At 57.9% G+C, this 12,420-nt stretch overlaps 1 protein-coding gene across 1 annotated transcript in view; it reads left to right on the top strand.

The window, feature by feature from the left end:
- Window positions 1-10,638, top strand: part of LOC130159066 (hydrocephalus-inducing protein-like) — a 47,072-nt gene extending 36,434 nt beyond the window's left edge. The window contains exons 19-29 of the mRNA XM_056360243.1: window positions 774-901; window positions 987-1,175; window positions 1,577-1,726; window positions 2,801-3,040; window positions 3,316-3,484; window positions 4,635-4,805; window positions 5,431-5,604; window positions 6,771-6,979; window positions 7,400-7,552; window positions 7,869-8,052; window positions 10,457-10,638. Of these exons, the coding sequence (XP_056216218.1) occupies window positions 774-901; window positions 987-1,175; window positions 1,577-1,726; window positions 2,801-3,040; window positions 3,316-3,484; window positions 4,635-4,805; window positions 5,431-5,604; window positions 6,771-6,979; window positions 7,400-7,552; window positions 7,869-8,052; window positions 10,457-10,494 (1,805 nt within the window). The 3' untranslated portion in view covers window positions 10,495-10,638. The remainder of the gene's footprint in view (window positions 1-773; window positions 902-986; window positions 1,176-1,576; window positions 1,727-2,800; window positions 3,041-3,315; window positions 3,485-4,634; window positions 4,806-5,430; window positions 5,605-6,770; window positions 6,980-7,399; window positions 7,553-7,868; window positions 8,053-10,456) is intronic.
- The last annotated feature ends 1,782 nt before the right edge of the window (window positions 10,639-12,420 follow it).

Raw genomic sequence — 12,420 nt, 5'->3', positions numbered from 1 at the left:
GGGTGTTGAGTGCCTGTTTGTACAGCTTTTTTCTTCCTGACTGCCCCCGCTCGGTGCTTTAGAGCCTGAATTCTCCTGGCCAGCAGTGCCCAGAGACCTGGTCTGCCTGGGACTGCCCTGACACCTCATTTCAGGGACTAGGTGGGCTGATCACCTTGGTCACCTCTCATCATCTTCTGCTCTTGGCTACCATGAGTGACAGCCGAGGTTTTGTGCTCTCTGTGGGCTTGTATTGCAAACGGACGGGACCCTTTGTGGTTTGGAAGTGCTTTGTTTAGACTTCATGATGTCATAGCCATCAGCTGAGCCTTTATTGAGAAAAGAGCCTGTGAGATCCTCTGGTGTATCAAAACAGGCTTCCACGACAGGCCCTGAGGCAAGTCTGTGTCCCATCAAACGGTGATTTGCTGTGTCTGAGGGGTGGTCAGGTGTCTTCTCTAAGTTGTTGTCCAGGGAACACCGCAGCATGGGGGAATCTTCGTTGGAAATTCTCCTTCGGGGAGGTCTGTGCATCCTTCCCTGAGATGCCCAAGGAAGGAATTGCTGGAGCTCAACTGATGGGTTTCATTTTTACCATGTGGACCTTAGATTCTGGCTGCGAAAACGCTTTCTCCTTGGGTGGTGACAAGGGAGAAAGAGCAGCAGGCTTCTCCGGGGATACAAGGGGGTCTTTCACAGAGCTGCCAGCCAGGACACCCGCGTGGCCTTAACATGCTTGTGACACACAAGCGGCATGAGATGTATCTCAGCTGCTTTATTTTCATCTGTTCAAGGTTTCAGCGTGGATCTGGACCATCTGAAGTGCCTGCCCTGCTGCAAGACGAAGACGTTCAGAGTGCGCTTTGACCCACAAAGCGCCAACCTGCCACTGGGAGAGGTGGATGTGCTCCTGCCCATCAAGGTACCACCTATTGGGGCAGGCAGCAGGCTGGACACGGCAGCAGATGTCACCTGGTCTCTCAGCTGGATGTTCTGTCCTTCACTAGGTAGCAGGTGGCCCCACGTTCCATGTCCGCCTCCGTGCCGACGTGACTGTGCCGTCCCTCTGCCTCTCCAGGGACAGGCTGGAGTTCTCCGCTGTCCAGTGTGGGCAGTGCCGGGAAGAAACTGTCCAGCTCCACAATCAGCTCCAGGTCCCCTGTCAATGGTTCGTCACCGTGCATGAGCCTGTTAAGGTAAAGCACAGACAACGTGTGACACGTAACTTCTTGGTTGGGTTTTCTTTGCCTCTCTTGCCCTTTCTGCCCCCGTGGCTGCCTGGGCGCTTGGGCTACAGCTGGGCTGAGGAAGCTTCTGAGGGTACGGAGCAAGGCTGCTTCGCCTGGACCTGTTCGTTAGCTGATGCTTCACTTCTCTGCCATCTTCACCCATTCCTCCTCCTCTGAGGACAGTGCCTCCCCATCTGCCTGCCCTGCCTACACATCTTTGCTCCCATTTATGGTGCCACCAGGTTATGGTGGCCACGTCTGGTTTGGACGTGGGTGCTCTCCGCACCGTAACAGTATCTCAGAGCACGGCAGGAACCAAGAGTCTGTCCCCACAAAGGCCACCTCACACGCCTGGTTTCTGTGCCCAGGTGGACAAATGCTTGCCAGCGAGCATGCGTCGGAAGCTGCTGCAGGAGTTGGAAGCCAAGCCCCGTGTCTTTGAGGCACTGCCCTCGGCCGGAACCCTCGCTCCCGGACAGCGATGCAACATGCGAGTCAGGTTTTCACCCGTGGAAGAGGTGAGATTGGCAGGTGTCACCCCGCGGAGGTCTGGCAGGGCAGTGTGGAAATGAGAGCCCAGCGCAGGGGATGAGGTCTGGCCTCCGCATGGAGCTTTCTGCCAGCCCCGTACCCACTGTGCCCCAGTTTCCCCTGTAGCGCGCACTTCTGAGAAGCGCTTTGGAATCCCCACGGGGAGTTGCACAGGGAGCATCCAGGCTCGGCGGTGTGGCTCCCTCTCGGCACGTGGAGGAATCCACCTGTTTCCCCTCATCTTCCACCTGGTGTGGGCATATCTGCAGGCTGCAACGCCCCGGCGCAGAGCAGCTGGCATGCTCGCAGGGGACAACCCTGGAAGGGCCAACCTGGGCTAATCCTGCTGCCGGTACCAGCAGACAAAACAGCCGCCAGACACCTTCCTGGGCACGGCGGGACTGTCACCTGTAGCGGTACGCTGCCAGCAGTCCCTGTGGCTCTGGCCCAACCTGCCTGCGTGTTCCCACGCGGTCTGGGAGTCAGCTTAAGCGATGGAGCATTCCCAAAGGCAGTTTGCATGTGGCCACAGTGACTTGGAAGCTGGCAGTGTGTGACAGCATGGACACAAGTGCTTCCATGCCTGGGAACAGTCCCAGGGACGGTAGAATTGCTAGCTGGGATGCAACCAGCTTGTGTTGGGCTTTGGCCAGAGCCAAACGCTGAGCAGAGAAGATGACCCTTATTTCTAGCCAGCGGGAGCTCATCTGCCTCTTGCGTGGCTGGTGTTTGCCTGATGCAGCAGTGCCACAGCTGTGTCTGGGCAGCGTAACCCCGAGGACCTTTCTCATGAGCACTGCGCTCCCTTGTGACTGGGTGAAAACGTGTGACAAGACTGTTTCAGATCTGACACCAAACAGCCAGTTACACCTCACCCAGGATCCATCCCAGTTACCCGGAGCCAGCATGCAGGTGCTGCAGCCTCTGCTATAATTAAATACCTGTTTTCCATTCACCTTAGAGGTACCGATGACACCGCTGACCTTGGGGCAAGGGTTGAATTCCAGGCCCTTGTCACCTGGGACTTCGTGCAGGACCTTTCTGTGCTTCTCTCTTTTCAGAAGTCCTACAGAAGGAGGCTGAAGATTAACATTTGCCAGAGCAGCCAGCACCTCCAGCTGCAGGTCTCGGGACAAGGTCTGGAGCCGCAGCTGGAGTTCAGCCCCCCAGTGCTTGAGCTGGGACCGGTGCTGCCATACAGCCATGGGGCGGAGGGGACAGTGGTGGTGAAGAACCCGTGCGAGTTTCCCATCGAGTTTTACTCGCTGGAGTTTGACCAGCAGTACCTTGAGGAGGAGCAGGTGAGCGGGAAGTCTGGTCCCCGTGTGCGTGCTGCCGTAGCTTCACAGCGCTGTGGTGGCATTCCCGGGCTTGCGCCAGGGAGATGGAGGCAGTCCCCAGGGCACAGCCTGGCGGCACTTGAGGGGCAGCCAGCTCTGCTGCCAGGCCGAGGGGGGTGCTTGGGTAGTCCGTGTTGGGAGGAAGGCATGAGGGAGAAAGATCGGTTGGCTGGGCAGTGTGTTCGTGTGGTCAAGAAACCCCTCCTGTATGTGGTTTCTCTTCCCTCCGCGCACAGGTCCTGCGCATGCTGAAGGACTACGACAGCCGCAACACCTTGTTGCTGCCTCTGCGTGGCCCGGGTGAGAAGCTGCCCCCAGAGGTGCTGGAGTACTCTCAGGACCAGAAGAAGCTGCAGGATGATCAAGCAAAGCCCAAGACTGGGGACCCAGCGGACCAGGACAAGGGTGAGGGTTTGGCATGGTCTGTCCTGAGTGTGGACACTGCAGGGAGTCCAGGCTGCGTACCCTGAGTTCTCCATGACCTCGTTCTCCACGGAAAGCCCGTGCTTTTAGCAGCCGCCTGTTCCCCAGCTTGGTGGAGGAATTGCCAGGTGAAAACCTGTGGCTTGTAACACGCATCCTCTTGCAGCCCTGAGTGCAGCTAAAGCAAGCTCATATCTTACTGCCACACACTGGGGAAATCATCAGGGTGTCCCCTTGTGTCCCTCAGCCACAAAGAGCAGGCTCAGATGAGTTCTTCAGCCTGTAGGACCAAGCCTAATCTAACGAGCTGGTTTAGATTTGTTCCTTCCCGGCAACACAAGCACAAGCTCAGAATATCCCTGGACAGGCTCCTCGGTGCCTTGGGAGTCTCCCTCCTTAGGAGATTTTTGCTTTTGCTTGTGGCCCTGCAAAGTGGGAATGGCCAAGAGCAGGTTGCCATTCCTTCCCCACGTCCTTCCTCCTCGGCCAGCTCTGAAGGTGCCTGGCACCTGTCAGATGGGGGCAGAAAGCACTCCGCTGGGGTTGTTTGCAGCACCTCACCCCGTAGCTCGGTCGTTCCGCCCTCCCTTTTCGATGAAAGCCAGTCCAACAGGGTGAATTCAGAATCCGAATGTGGGGAAGAGGAGGAGGAAGGTGTTAAGGAAAGATGCGGGACGGGTGGTAACCTGAAACTCTTCACCTATTTTGTCCATTGTGGCAAAAGGGCCCCAGCGGTGGACTTCAGTGCCACCTCCATTGCTTCACTGCAGCCTGGTGCCATCTCCCTTGGGACTGTTCCCAATGCCCAGTTGCACCTGTCCCCCCCCCTTAGGCACCAGGACCCGGGACCAAACTCCCATGAGGACCGTGGGGAGGGTTCATGGAAGATGTGGCCCGGGCCTCTTGGGTGTTGCCAGATGCTCTTTCCTCCTCCTGCCACCCCACTTACTGTGCTCTGAACAGGCCCCTTCACCAGCAGCTGGATCTGCGCGAGCCTCGAGGACAGGCACGATGAGATCTGGGCTGTGACATTGCTTTCAGCAGTCTCCTCTCCCAGGATCTGAGGGGATGGGGAGGGCGATCAGGGTCACAGGGAGGCAGGAGGCTGACTTTTCTACCTGGTTCTACACAGCAGAGCACCAGCAGAGCACCAGCAGCAGCAAGGAGGCTGCGGGAGGGCTGGCCGACAGCCCTGTCCATAGGGCCCTCGCCCGCCACCTGGGCATCGATATCCCTGCAGAAGGGCGCACAGGCGGAAACCGCAGAGGGATCGTCATCATCGTCCATGGGGCACCTCGGACAGGTACGTGAGCTGTTGGCTGCAAGGAGAGCGGGAAGCAGGAGAGACTTATCCTGGTGGGCCGTGGTGCTTGGTCAGCCAGTTGAAGCGAAGTGAGGCAAGCCACAGCTCTGCTGGTCCGTGAAACAGTCCCCAGGCCTTTGCCTAGCTGGTGCCAGTGGTGTGGCTCATCTTGTGTCCGTATAGCTAGGCTCTTGTCCCCCCAGACGGGGTGGCCATGTCCCTCTTGCTGCATGGGACCACATTGCCTAGTGCCCGTGTTTCCTCATGGGAGCAGCCCCTAGCCCGTGCTGACCCCCAGACTGTGCCCAGCTGGCACCCACCAGCACAGGGTAGCGAACGGTGGTGGAGGGACAGGGCTCGAAACAATGTCCTGGCCCAGGGCTGAGGTCACACCACAAGGGACAGAGTCCTGGGCTGAACCAGAGGTGGAGGCGATCCACCTGCCTCTGGAGTTCAGCGCTTCTGACCGTGCTGAAGCTGCCTCCCTCGTGGTGTCCCCTAAAGGGATGTGTGCTTTCTGACTGTCCTTGAAACCTGCAAAGCCTCTGGGGGGGCTTTCCAGAGCCTGTCCCTGAGAATGCTTCACCTGCAAATGTCACCAAGCCGCCTTCCTCTCTCTCTCAAGGAAAGACAGCGGCAGCGGTCGCTCTGTCCAAATATTACGGCGCTGCCTGCTTGTCCATCGACGCCGTGGTGACAGAAGCCATCTCTGACGGGAGCAGCGCGGCAGGGCTCCGTGCCCGGGAGCTGTGCGTCAGGGCTGCCGCTGAGCAGAGCCACAAGGAGACAGAGGATGAGGGTAAGGAGGAACACTGGGCGCAGAGCGGCGCTTTGGAAACCCACCACGGCCACCTGCTTCTGCTTGCTCCAGAGGAGTTTGGCAGCCCTTGGGTCTCTTGGGGAGCACGGGTGCAAGTGTGTAGAAATGCAGAGCCATTTCATAACACAGCTCGGGTGATTAAGCAGCTCTGTTTTGAGGGGTCAGACAAAGGCATTTTTACTGCCTCTGGGCTTCTTGACACACGTTCCTTTTTCTGGGAGTGGTGAAGCACACCCGTACCTTTCTCAGAGCTTTATAAAAACACTTCCTCAGAGCTGAATCCAGCTTGCTCCCTGTGGCCATCAGGCAGAACTGCTGCCCACTTGAACAAGGAATAACCCTCTGAAGTGGCTCATTAAGCTCTAGGTGACTGACTGTGAGTGTGGCTTCACAGACATGAGAGGAAGGGAAGAATAACCTCCTGGAGGAGTTTTGGATGAGACGCACTGCAGATGAGCTCTTTTCTCTGGAGATGTATCTCCCCCCCCCCCCCCCCCCCCCCCCCCCCCATACTGACACTGTCAGGTTGCAGAGCTGGCGCGTGCTGTGCTGTGCTCCATGTGAGACTGGAGACTTTGGGGAAACTTTCCTGGGCAGTTGTTGCCCTGAGCTCTGCAGGGTGAGGCCAGACCCTGGCCTTGGCGGGGGACGTTTTGCATTGCTCAGCTTTGAACCTGGGTGGTTGGGAGCTGGTGGAAGGGAAAAGGCTCTGGGTGCCAGGTGGGGTTATCCCAGGCAAAGGGTTTAGCTTCCGTGGAGATGGGTGATGCTGCTGGGGCAGGGCTGCTCGTTACAGTCTCCACGGGAGAAGGCAGGATGGGTGCAAGGCAGGAAAATGATGGTGCTGGGGGACGAATCTTTGGCTTGATCCGTAGGGGAGCTGCTGTGCAAAGTGTCACCTGTGTGCATGTTTATTAAGGAGGGACACAGGGCCGTGCACGACAAACTCTCTGGCTTTTCCGTCCTCTCTCAGCTTTATTGTGCTAGTAAGGGAAGCAGGGCAGGAGCTGCTTCTGGAGAGCAGCGCTGCTAGTGCCCAGCAGGCTGGGGGACAAGTGCTGTGTCCCTGCCAGGGGTGGAAGGTGCCCGCTTGCTCCCCGCAGCACCCATCACCAGCCCCGCTGAGCCATCTGTCCCCTCTGCAGGTCACAATGCAGATGTCTCTCTCAGCGTGCAGTGCCGCGCCAAGGCCGGGCACAGCTCAGTGCTGCGCCAGTCCAGCTCTGGGGAGGACGGCAGCCTGCAGTCCCCGAGTTCTCGAAGCAGAGTGAGCACTGCAGCAAGCAAGAGGAAGGCGGATGGCCGTGCGTCCCAATCCCGGGAACGGCATCGAAGGGATTCGACAAGCTGCCAGGTGAAGCATGATCTGCGCTGGTTAATGCCTGGGTCCTTTCTGTTGCCTCTGAGAAGCAAAGGGGCTGCTTAGAGTGGGGGCTGGTGTGTGGGTGTGTGGTGCAGAGCGCCAGCTGGGCATGCTTGGGGTGGGAACAAACCCCTGTGCTCTGGCAGAAATCTCGACTGGGCCTCAACAGTTTGTTGGCAAAGTGCAGTCCTGGCTAATGTGGCCGCAGGCAGTGGGCAAAGCTGCGGGATGCTGTGCCGGGGGCTTGCAAGCCACGGGATGTGTCCTCCAGGGTTGTCCTCTGGAGCTGCTGGCCTGCAGGGTTGGTTTGAGCCTCCCGCTAGTGGAAAACCCTGGCTGCAAGCCCAGCAGTTGGAACTGTTCAGGGGTTACCCAAGTGGTTTACTTTTCTTGTGGCGTTCAACATTGCAGGGCTCCTCCATTTCTCATCTCCACCCTCCCCTTCCCTGCGTCCCTGCGCAGCGACGGCTGAGCATCGGTGGCAGCACAGAGGGAGGGCTGGGCTGTCTGAGCTGCGTGCTGCCCGAGGACTTGCTGGTGGCCATCCTCTCCGAAAGGCTCCAGGTACGTGGGTGGGGTGGGGGCAGATGCTGCGTTCCTGCTCCAGAGAGACAGGCAGCGGGGCAGTTTGGAGAGGAGGTCTGTATCTGCCCTCAGAGGAGCCCCGAGCTGCACGCAGGGATCCTTGGGGGAAGCTGCAGATGCCCCAAGGTGGCAGAATGTGGGGAAAGATCAGAGCTCGTCTGGGCTGATGCGCTGGACACAACGATGGCTGGTGTCCTTTGACATCTGCTGACAGTGGACATTTACTGACTGGCTGAGAGCCCCGTGTGTGCCACAGCTGGCTAGAAAAGCTGTTCCTTTTCAACTTTATTCGCAGCTGAGTGACTGCTACCAGGGCGTGGTGTTCGGTGGCCTGGAAACCCTCTTTGCGCACAACATGGCATCTGCTCTCCTCTGCCTGCTCAAAGCTGTCGGAAGTCGGCCTCACATCTACGTTGTGAACCTGTTCCAGGATTATGTGTCCTTTAAAGCCTGGGAGACATCTGCAAAAGAGCAGGAAGGTGAGACTTTCATCTCCACACCTCTCAAATCTTCCCTGTTAAGCACTCAGCCTTATCTGTGTGTATCTGGGTTACCAGCAGAGCTTGTAAGAAGTGGTCTTATTAATCCTTCCACCTTCTGCCTGGGCGTAGCCAGTGCTCAGCTCACAGTCGCTTAAAATGCAGCAGAGCAGAGCTGAGGCTGGGAAGACTTCCCTTGGTCTCTACCGTGAAAGCCTGGGCACAAGTGCCAGCTGTTGTGGCTCAGTACCGAAGCAGCAGCAGCAGCTGCCCGCAGCGCTGGTGCGCAGGAGCCAGGCAAGGCGCGGGAACTCGCCGTGAACTGTTGACAGTTCAGGGGCTGATCTGAATTTTGGAGCAGGGCTGTGAGCTCCCCAGCATCTCCTGGCAGGATGATCGGCTGGCTCGGGACACAGCTGTGAATCCTGGCAGCTCACCCCCAACAGCAAGCTCTGCTAATGGTTTCTCCTCTGGTCTTGGCTGAAGGACGGGAGCAGGAAGAAGCTGCCCGCAGGGAGAGAGAACATCTCTGGGAGATGGACGAGGATGAGTATGATGCCCTCAGTGCGGAGCAGAAAATTCAGCTTCATAACAAGATACGCCAAGTCCAGCGCGAGAGGAGGCAGAGGTCTGTGCGCCTGTAACTCCCCAGGAGGGTGCCTCTGCAGGGTTTTCCTGCTCCGGAGACCTCGGTTGAGCTCGGAGGGGTCACGGGGCGAAGGCCCGAAAGTGTCTGTTCCAAGAGGGCAGTTCCACCCCCCAGGTTCCCAGCAGAGGAAGGCCCCTCCTCCCGGGAGAGAACATCTTCTCTCCAGCTGAGCGGAGAGCCCGCGGGTTTAGACGGTGGCTGCCGGGACCTGGGCTCTGGGCTTGCCTGACCGCTGCTCTTAGAAGTGTCTCTAAGTTAATTATGTTGATTCTCATCTTCACCCCCCTTCTTCCCCACACCAGAGGGGTTGTGGTGTGGCTTGGTGTGAGGCGCAGCCATGCTGGCTTGGTTTAGATACCAGTCCTGCCGTAGGGGAAGTCCTTGCTGATCTCCGAGGTTTTTCCTTCCTGAGCGACACTGGCCATAGAAGCTGGTGGCTCTTGGGCTCACCCTCAGCTGCAGCAGCAGGTCAGCCTGGGAGAAGCTCTGATCCAGTAGAGCAGCCCAGGAGGGGAGGCCGCAGGGGTTGAGGAGGATGCACAGGCTAAGTCTGAAACTGGGAGGGGGACCTGCTTAAAGCGAGCGTGTGTTTCCGCACGTCGTTCAGCCCAGGCTGACCTTATGAAGCAAGGCTGAGGTTTGGCTGGCCCTGGAGGTCCCCTCCCACCTCTCCTCACATGGGATATTCCCAGCCTCCCCAGGCTGAGGGAGGTCCACAGAGATGGCCTAACGGTTCTGCCTGGCCTCAGGGTCAGGGAATGAAGTGCAGGACCAGCTGGGATGGCGGCAAGCCCAGGCTTCTGGTGGTGACTCTCGGGCATGTTTTCTGTTTGGCTTGCTGAAGGGAGATGGAGCAGCTAGCTCGAGAGCTGGAGGAAAAGCATCGGCAGGAGCTGGAACGCTTGAAGGAGGAAGAGCTGAAGAATTCTGAGCAGGGGAAGAGAAAGACTGGAAAAGGCCAAGAGAATGCTTTGAGGAGGGAAAGCCGGCCTGGTGTCAGGCAGGTGCGTGGTTGTTTACAGAAATGACTGAAAGCCCTGGGGACCTTCCTACGGAGCTGCGCCGTGCCCCAGGGAGCCCCACGCAGTGCTGGGGACGAGCACCTGGCAGGAGCAACATGTGGGGCTGTGCTGGGAAACAACCACCGGGGTCTGATCGTGCTGCTGCTGCACCGGGGTGTCTTCCCATGGGTTTGCTGCTAGAGCTGCTCTACTAAGATCATGCTGCCTTTGAGTCCTGGCTTCATGTAACTCCACATATTGACTACTGAAGCCCTAGGTAGTTTTAGTCCAGCGTTTCTTCCCACTCTGCCTGTGACTTACACCTGTGAGCCATGATCTGTCTGGGATGTGGGGTCTTTTTCTACATGTCTGGCAGGAGATGCCCCCAGGCCTTAGGTATTCATTAGCAGGCAGACTCTGCAAAGAATCAGCCAGCCACAGGGATGCTCAGCGCACCAGAAATGAACTCAGAGGACTGCACGGGAGTAAGGAGGTGTCTTAAGTTCTCTGCTTGGGTTGGGAACCTGTTCTGTTCCTCAGCTGGTTTGCAGGACTCCTCATCAGTCTGACACTGAAGAGTTTGGTTTGTTGAGCTAAACCGGGTACCAGCTCTGTTCTGAACTGGGGTTTGTAGGGTGCCTAGCACAGGTCTCGAAGGAGGTTTGGGGTGCTACTGTAAAGATCATTGGTGTCCTACAGCGCTTGAGCCGGTGCTTTGAAATGCTCACTGCTTTTTTCTGCTCTTCCTGCCCAGGGCGTGAGCAGTCCCACCAGCAACACCAACACATCTAGCAGCGACAGGTCGGAGGTCGCCAAGGGGGCTGTCAAGACACGATCTGTAAGGAAGCACCCGGGCTCTGTTGCACGTTGCACAAAGGAAGATGAGCAAAAGCAGAGCAAGGTCACCCTGATGGATGCCCACCTGGCAGCAGCTGCATGCCCCACAGACCTGGAAGAGGGCGAAACCAAAAATGAGGCCCAGAGTGACAGCGAGAACTTGGCCCTGAGGTTTAATATCTACAAGACGTCGCAGAAGGATGTTGCGCATATTTTGTCATCCTGGGACAGGGTTCAGGGTATCCTGCTGTTCCCCCTGAGCCACGAGGACGCATGGCACCCAGCAGAAGAGCAGCCCCAGCACGCATCCAGCCCCAGGAGCCGGAGGGACAGAGAGGAGCATCAGGAAAGGCTGGAGAAAGAGCATCTGGCAAAACTGAAGGCTCTTGAGGATGCCAGAATACCTCAGCTGGAAGGGGAAGGTGCAAAAGTGTCAGCCAGAGGCCAGGGTGTCGGGGTGCCCTGCTTGGACATCCAGGTGCTGGGCTCAGAAGATGTGACTAGGAAGATCCTGGAGAGCAGCGAGCTGCCAGCGGCAGAGCAGGTAAAGCCCTGTGAGGCTCGGAGGCTGAGCCTGCCGTGCTCCTGGGCCCTGGTGCATCGTGTCCCACCAGGTGACAATGGCACAGAGCCTTGTCCAGGCCACCGATGATGTTCCACAGTGGCTCCACAGCAGCCCCATGGCTGGGGGAGGTTCTCACCATCCCTCAGGTGGGTGGGAAGCAGGAGTGCTGTCTGTACAAGCATCCCGTCTGTTCAGAGAATTTCCCAGCCTGGAAATCATTGCAAATGGTCCCAGGGCAGGGCAGCTCAGGTTTCCTTCAGCTGAGTCACTCCAGGGAGAAGTTTCTCTCTCTACGTCCCACTTGTAGGTCCTGGCACTGCTCTGGAGCCTGCCCACTCCACTGGGCATGAAGAAGCACTGTGCCCCATATAAAAAAAACCCCACCACATTGCCGAAAGCTCCGTGCCTTTAAGGAGTGAGTGTGAGGACGAAGGTGACAGGGGTACAAACAGGGTTTTCTCTTACGCTTTAGGTCCTGGATAGCCTTGGACTGGGTCCCTCCGGGCTTCCCATTCCCCCTACTGCTTTCTACTCCGTGATCCACTACCCGGCAGAGCGGACGGCCCCTGCAGCAGGAGAAGCCCTCAAGCACTTCGTCTTTGTTGTGCCAGAAGGCGCCACTGCAGAAGAAGACAAGAATGCTGCCGTAAGTCTCATGGATGCCCCCGTTGTGCCCGAAGTGAAGGTGCCAGGGCAGGGGGGTGGGTGGGGAAGGATCACTGTGATGTCTGTAAGATGAGAATAACGGTTTAAAAAACCACCTCAAACCCTCGCCTTGCCTTGAGGTCCTGGGCAACGAGAGTGTTGTAGGCAAAACAAAACCTGATGAGGAAGACCAAGTCCCTGGGCAGATGCGGTTGTTTATTTAGTGCTTCCCCTAATTGTTAACAAACCCACAGCTTGCTTTCCAGGAGGGGGATGTCTCGGGGCAGGTCTCACCTCTCTGTTTTCTCCCTCCCCTTGTGGCTCAGACCCGAGAGGAGCAGGTCGCCCCTGTGAGGAGCCAGTTGAGCAAGGAGAAAGCTGCGGGCAGCTGGGAGGCTGCGAGGGAGAAGCAGAGCTCCGGTCAGGGCAGGAGATGTCTCCAGAGGCTGAACAGGGAAGCACCCACATCTTCTCCTGGGGCGCACCAAAGCGGCGAGGACACGGTCCCATCCCTGCCGAGACATGTCAGGTGAGCTGAGGGCTGAGGAGATCGCTCTGCTTTGCGGCCACCCTGCCAAGTGAGGTCTGTCATCCCCAGCTCCTCAGGGCCCTTCTGTTGGTGCCTCCGTGGGATGGCAAGTCCACAGCCCTCCTCCTTGTCTTGTTTGCTC

The sequence above is a fragment of the Falco biarmicus genome, chromosome 15, assembly GCF_023638135.1.
Source record: "Falco biarmicus isolate bFalBia1 chromosome 15, bFalBia1.pri, whole genome shotgun sequence".
Lineage (NCBI taxonomy): Eukaryota > Metazoa > Chordata > Aves > Falconiformes > Falconidae > Falco > Falco biarmicus.
This window is presented reverse-complemented; position numbering and strand designations above follow the sequence as displayed.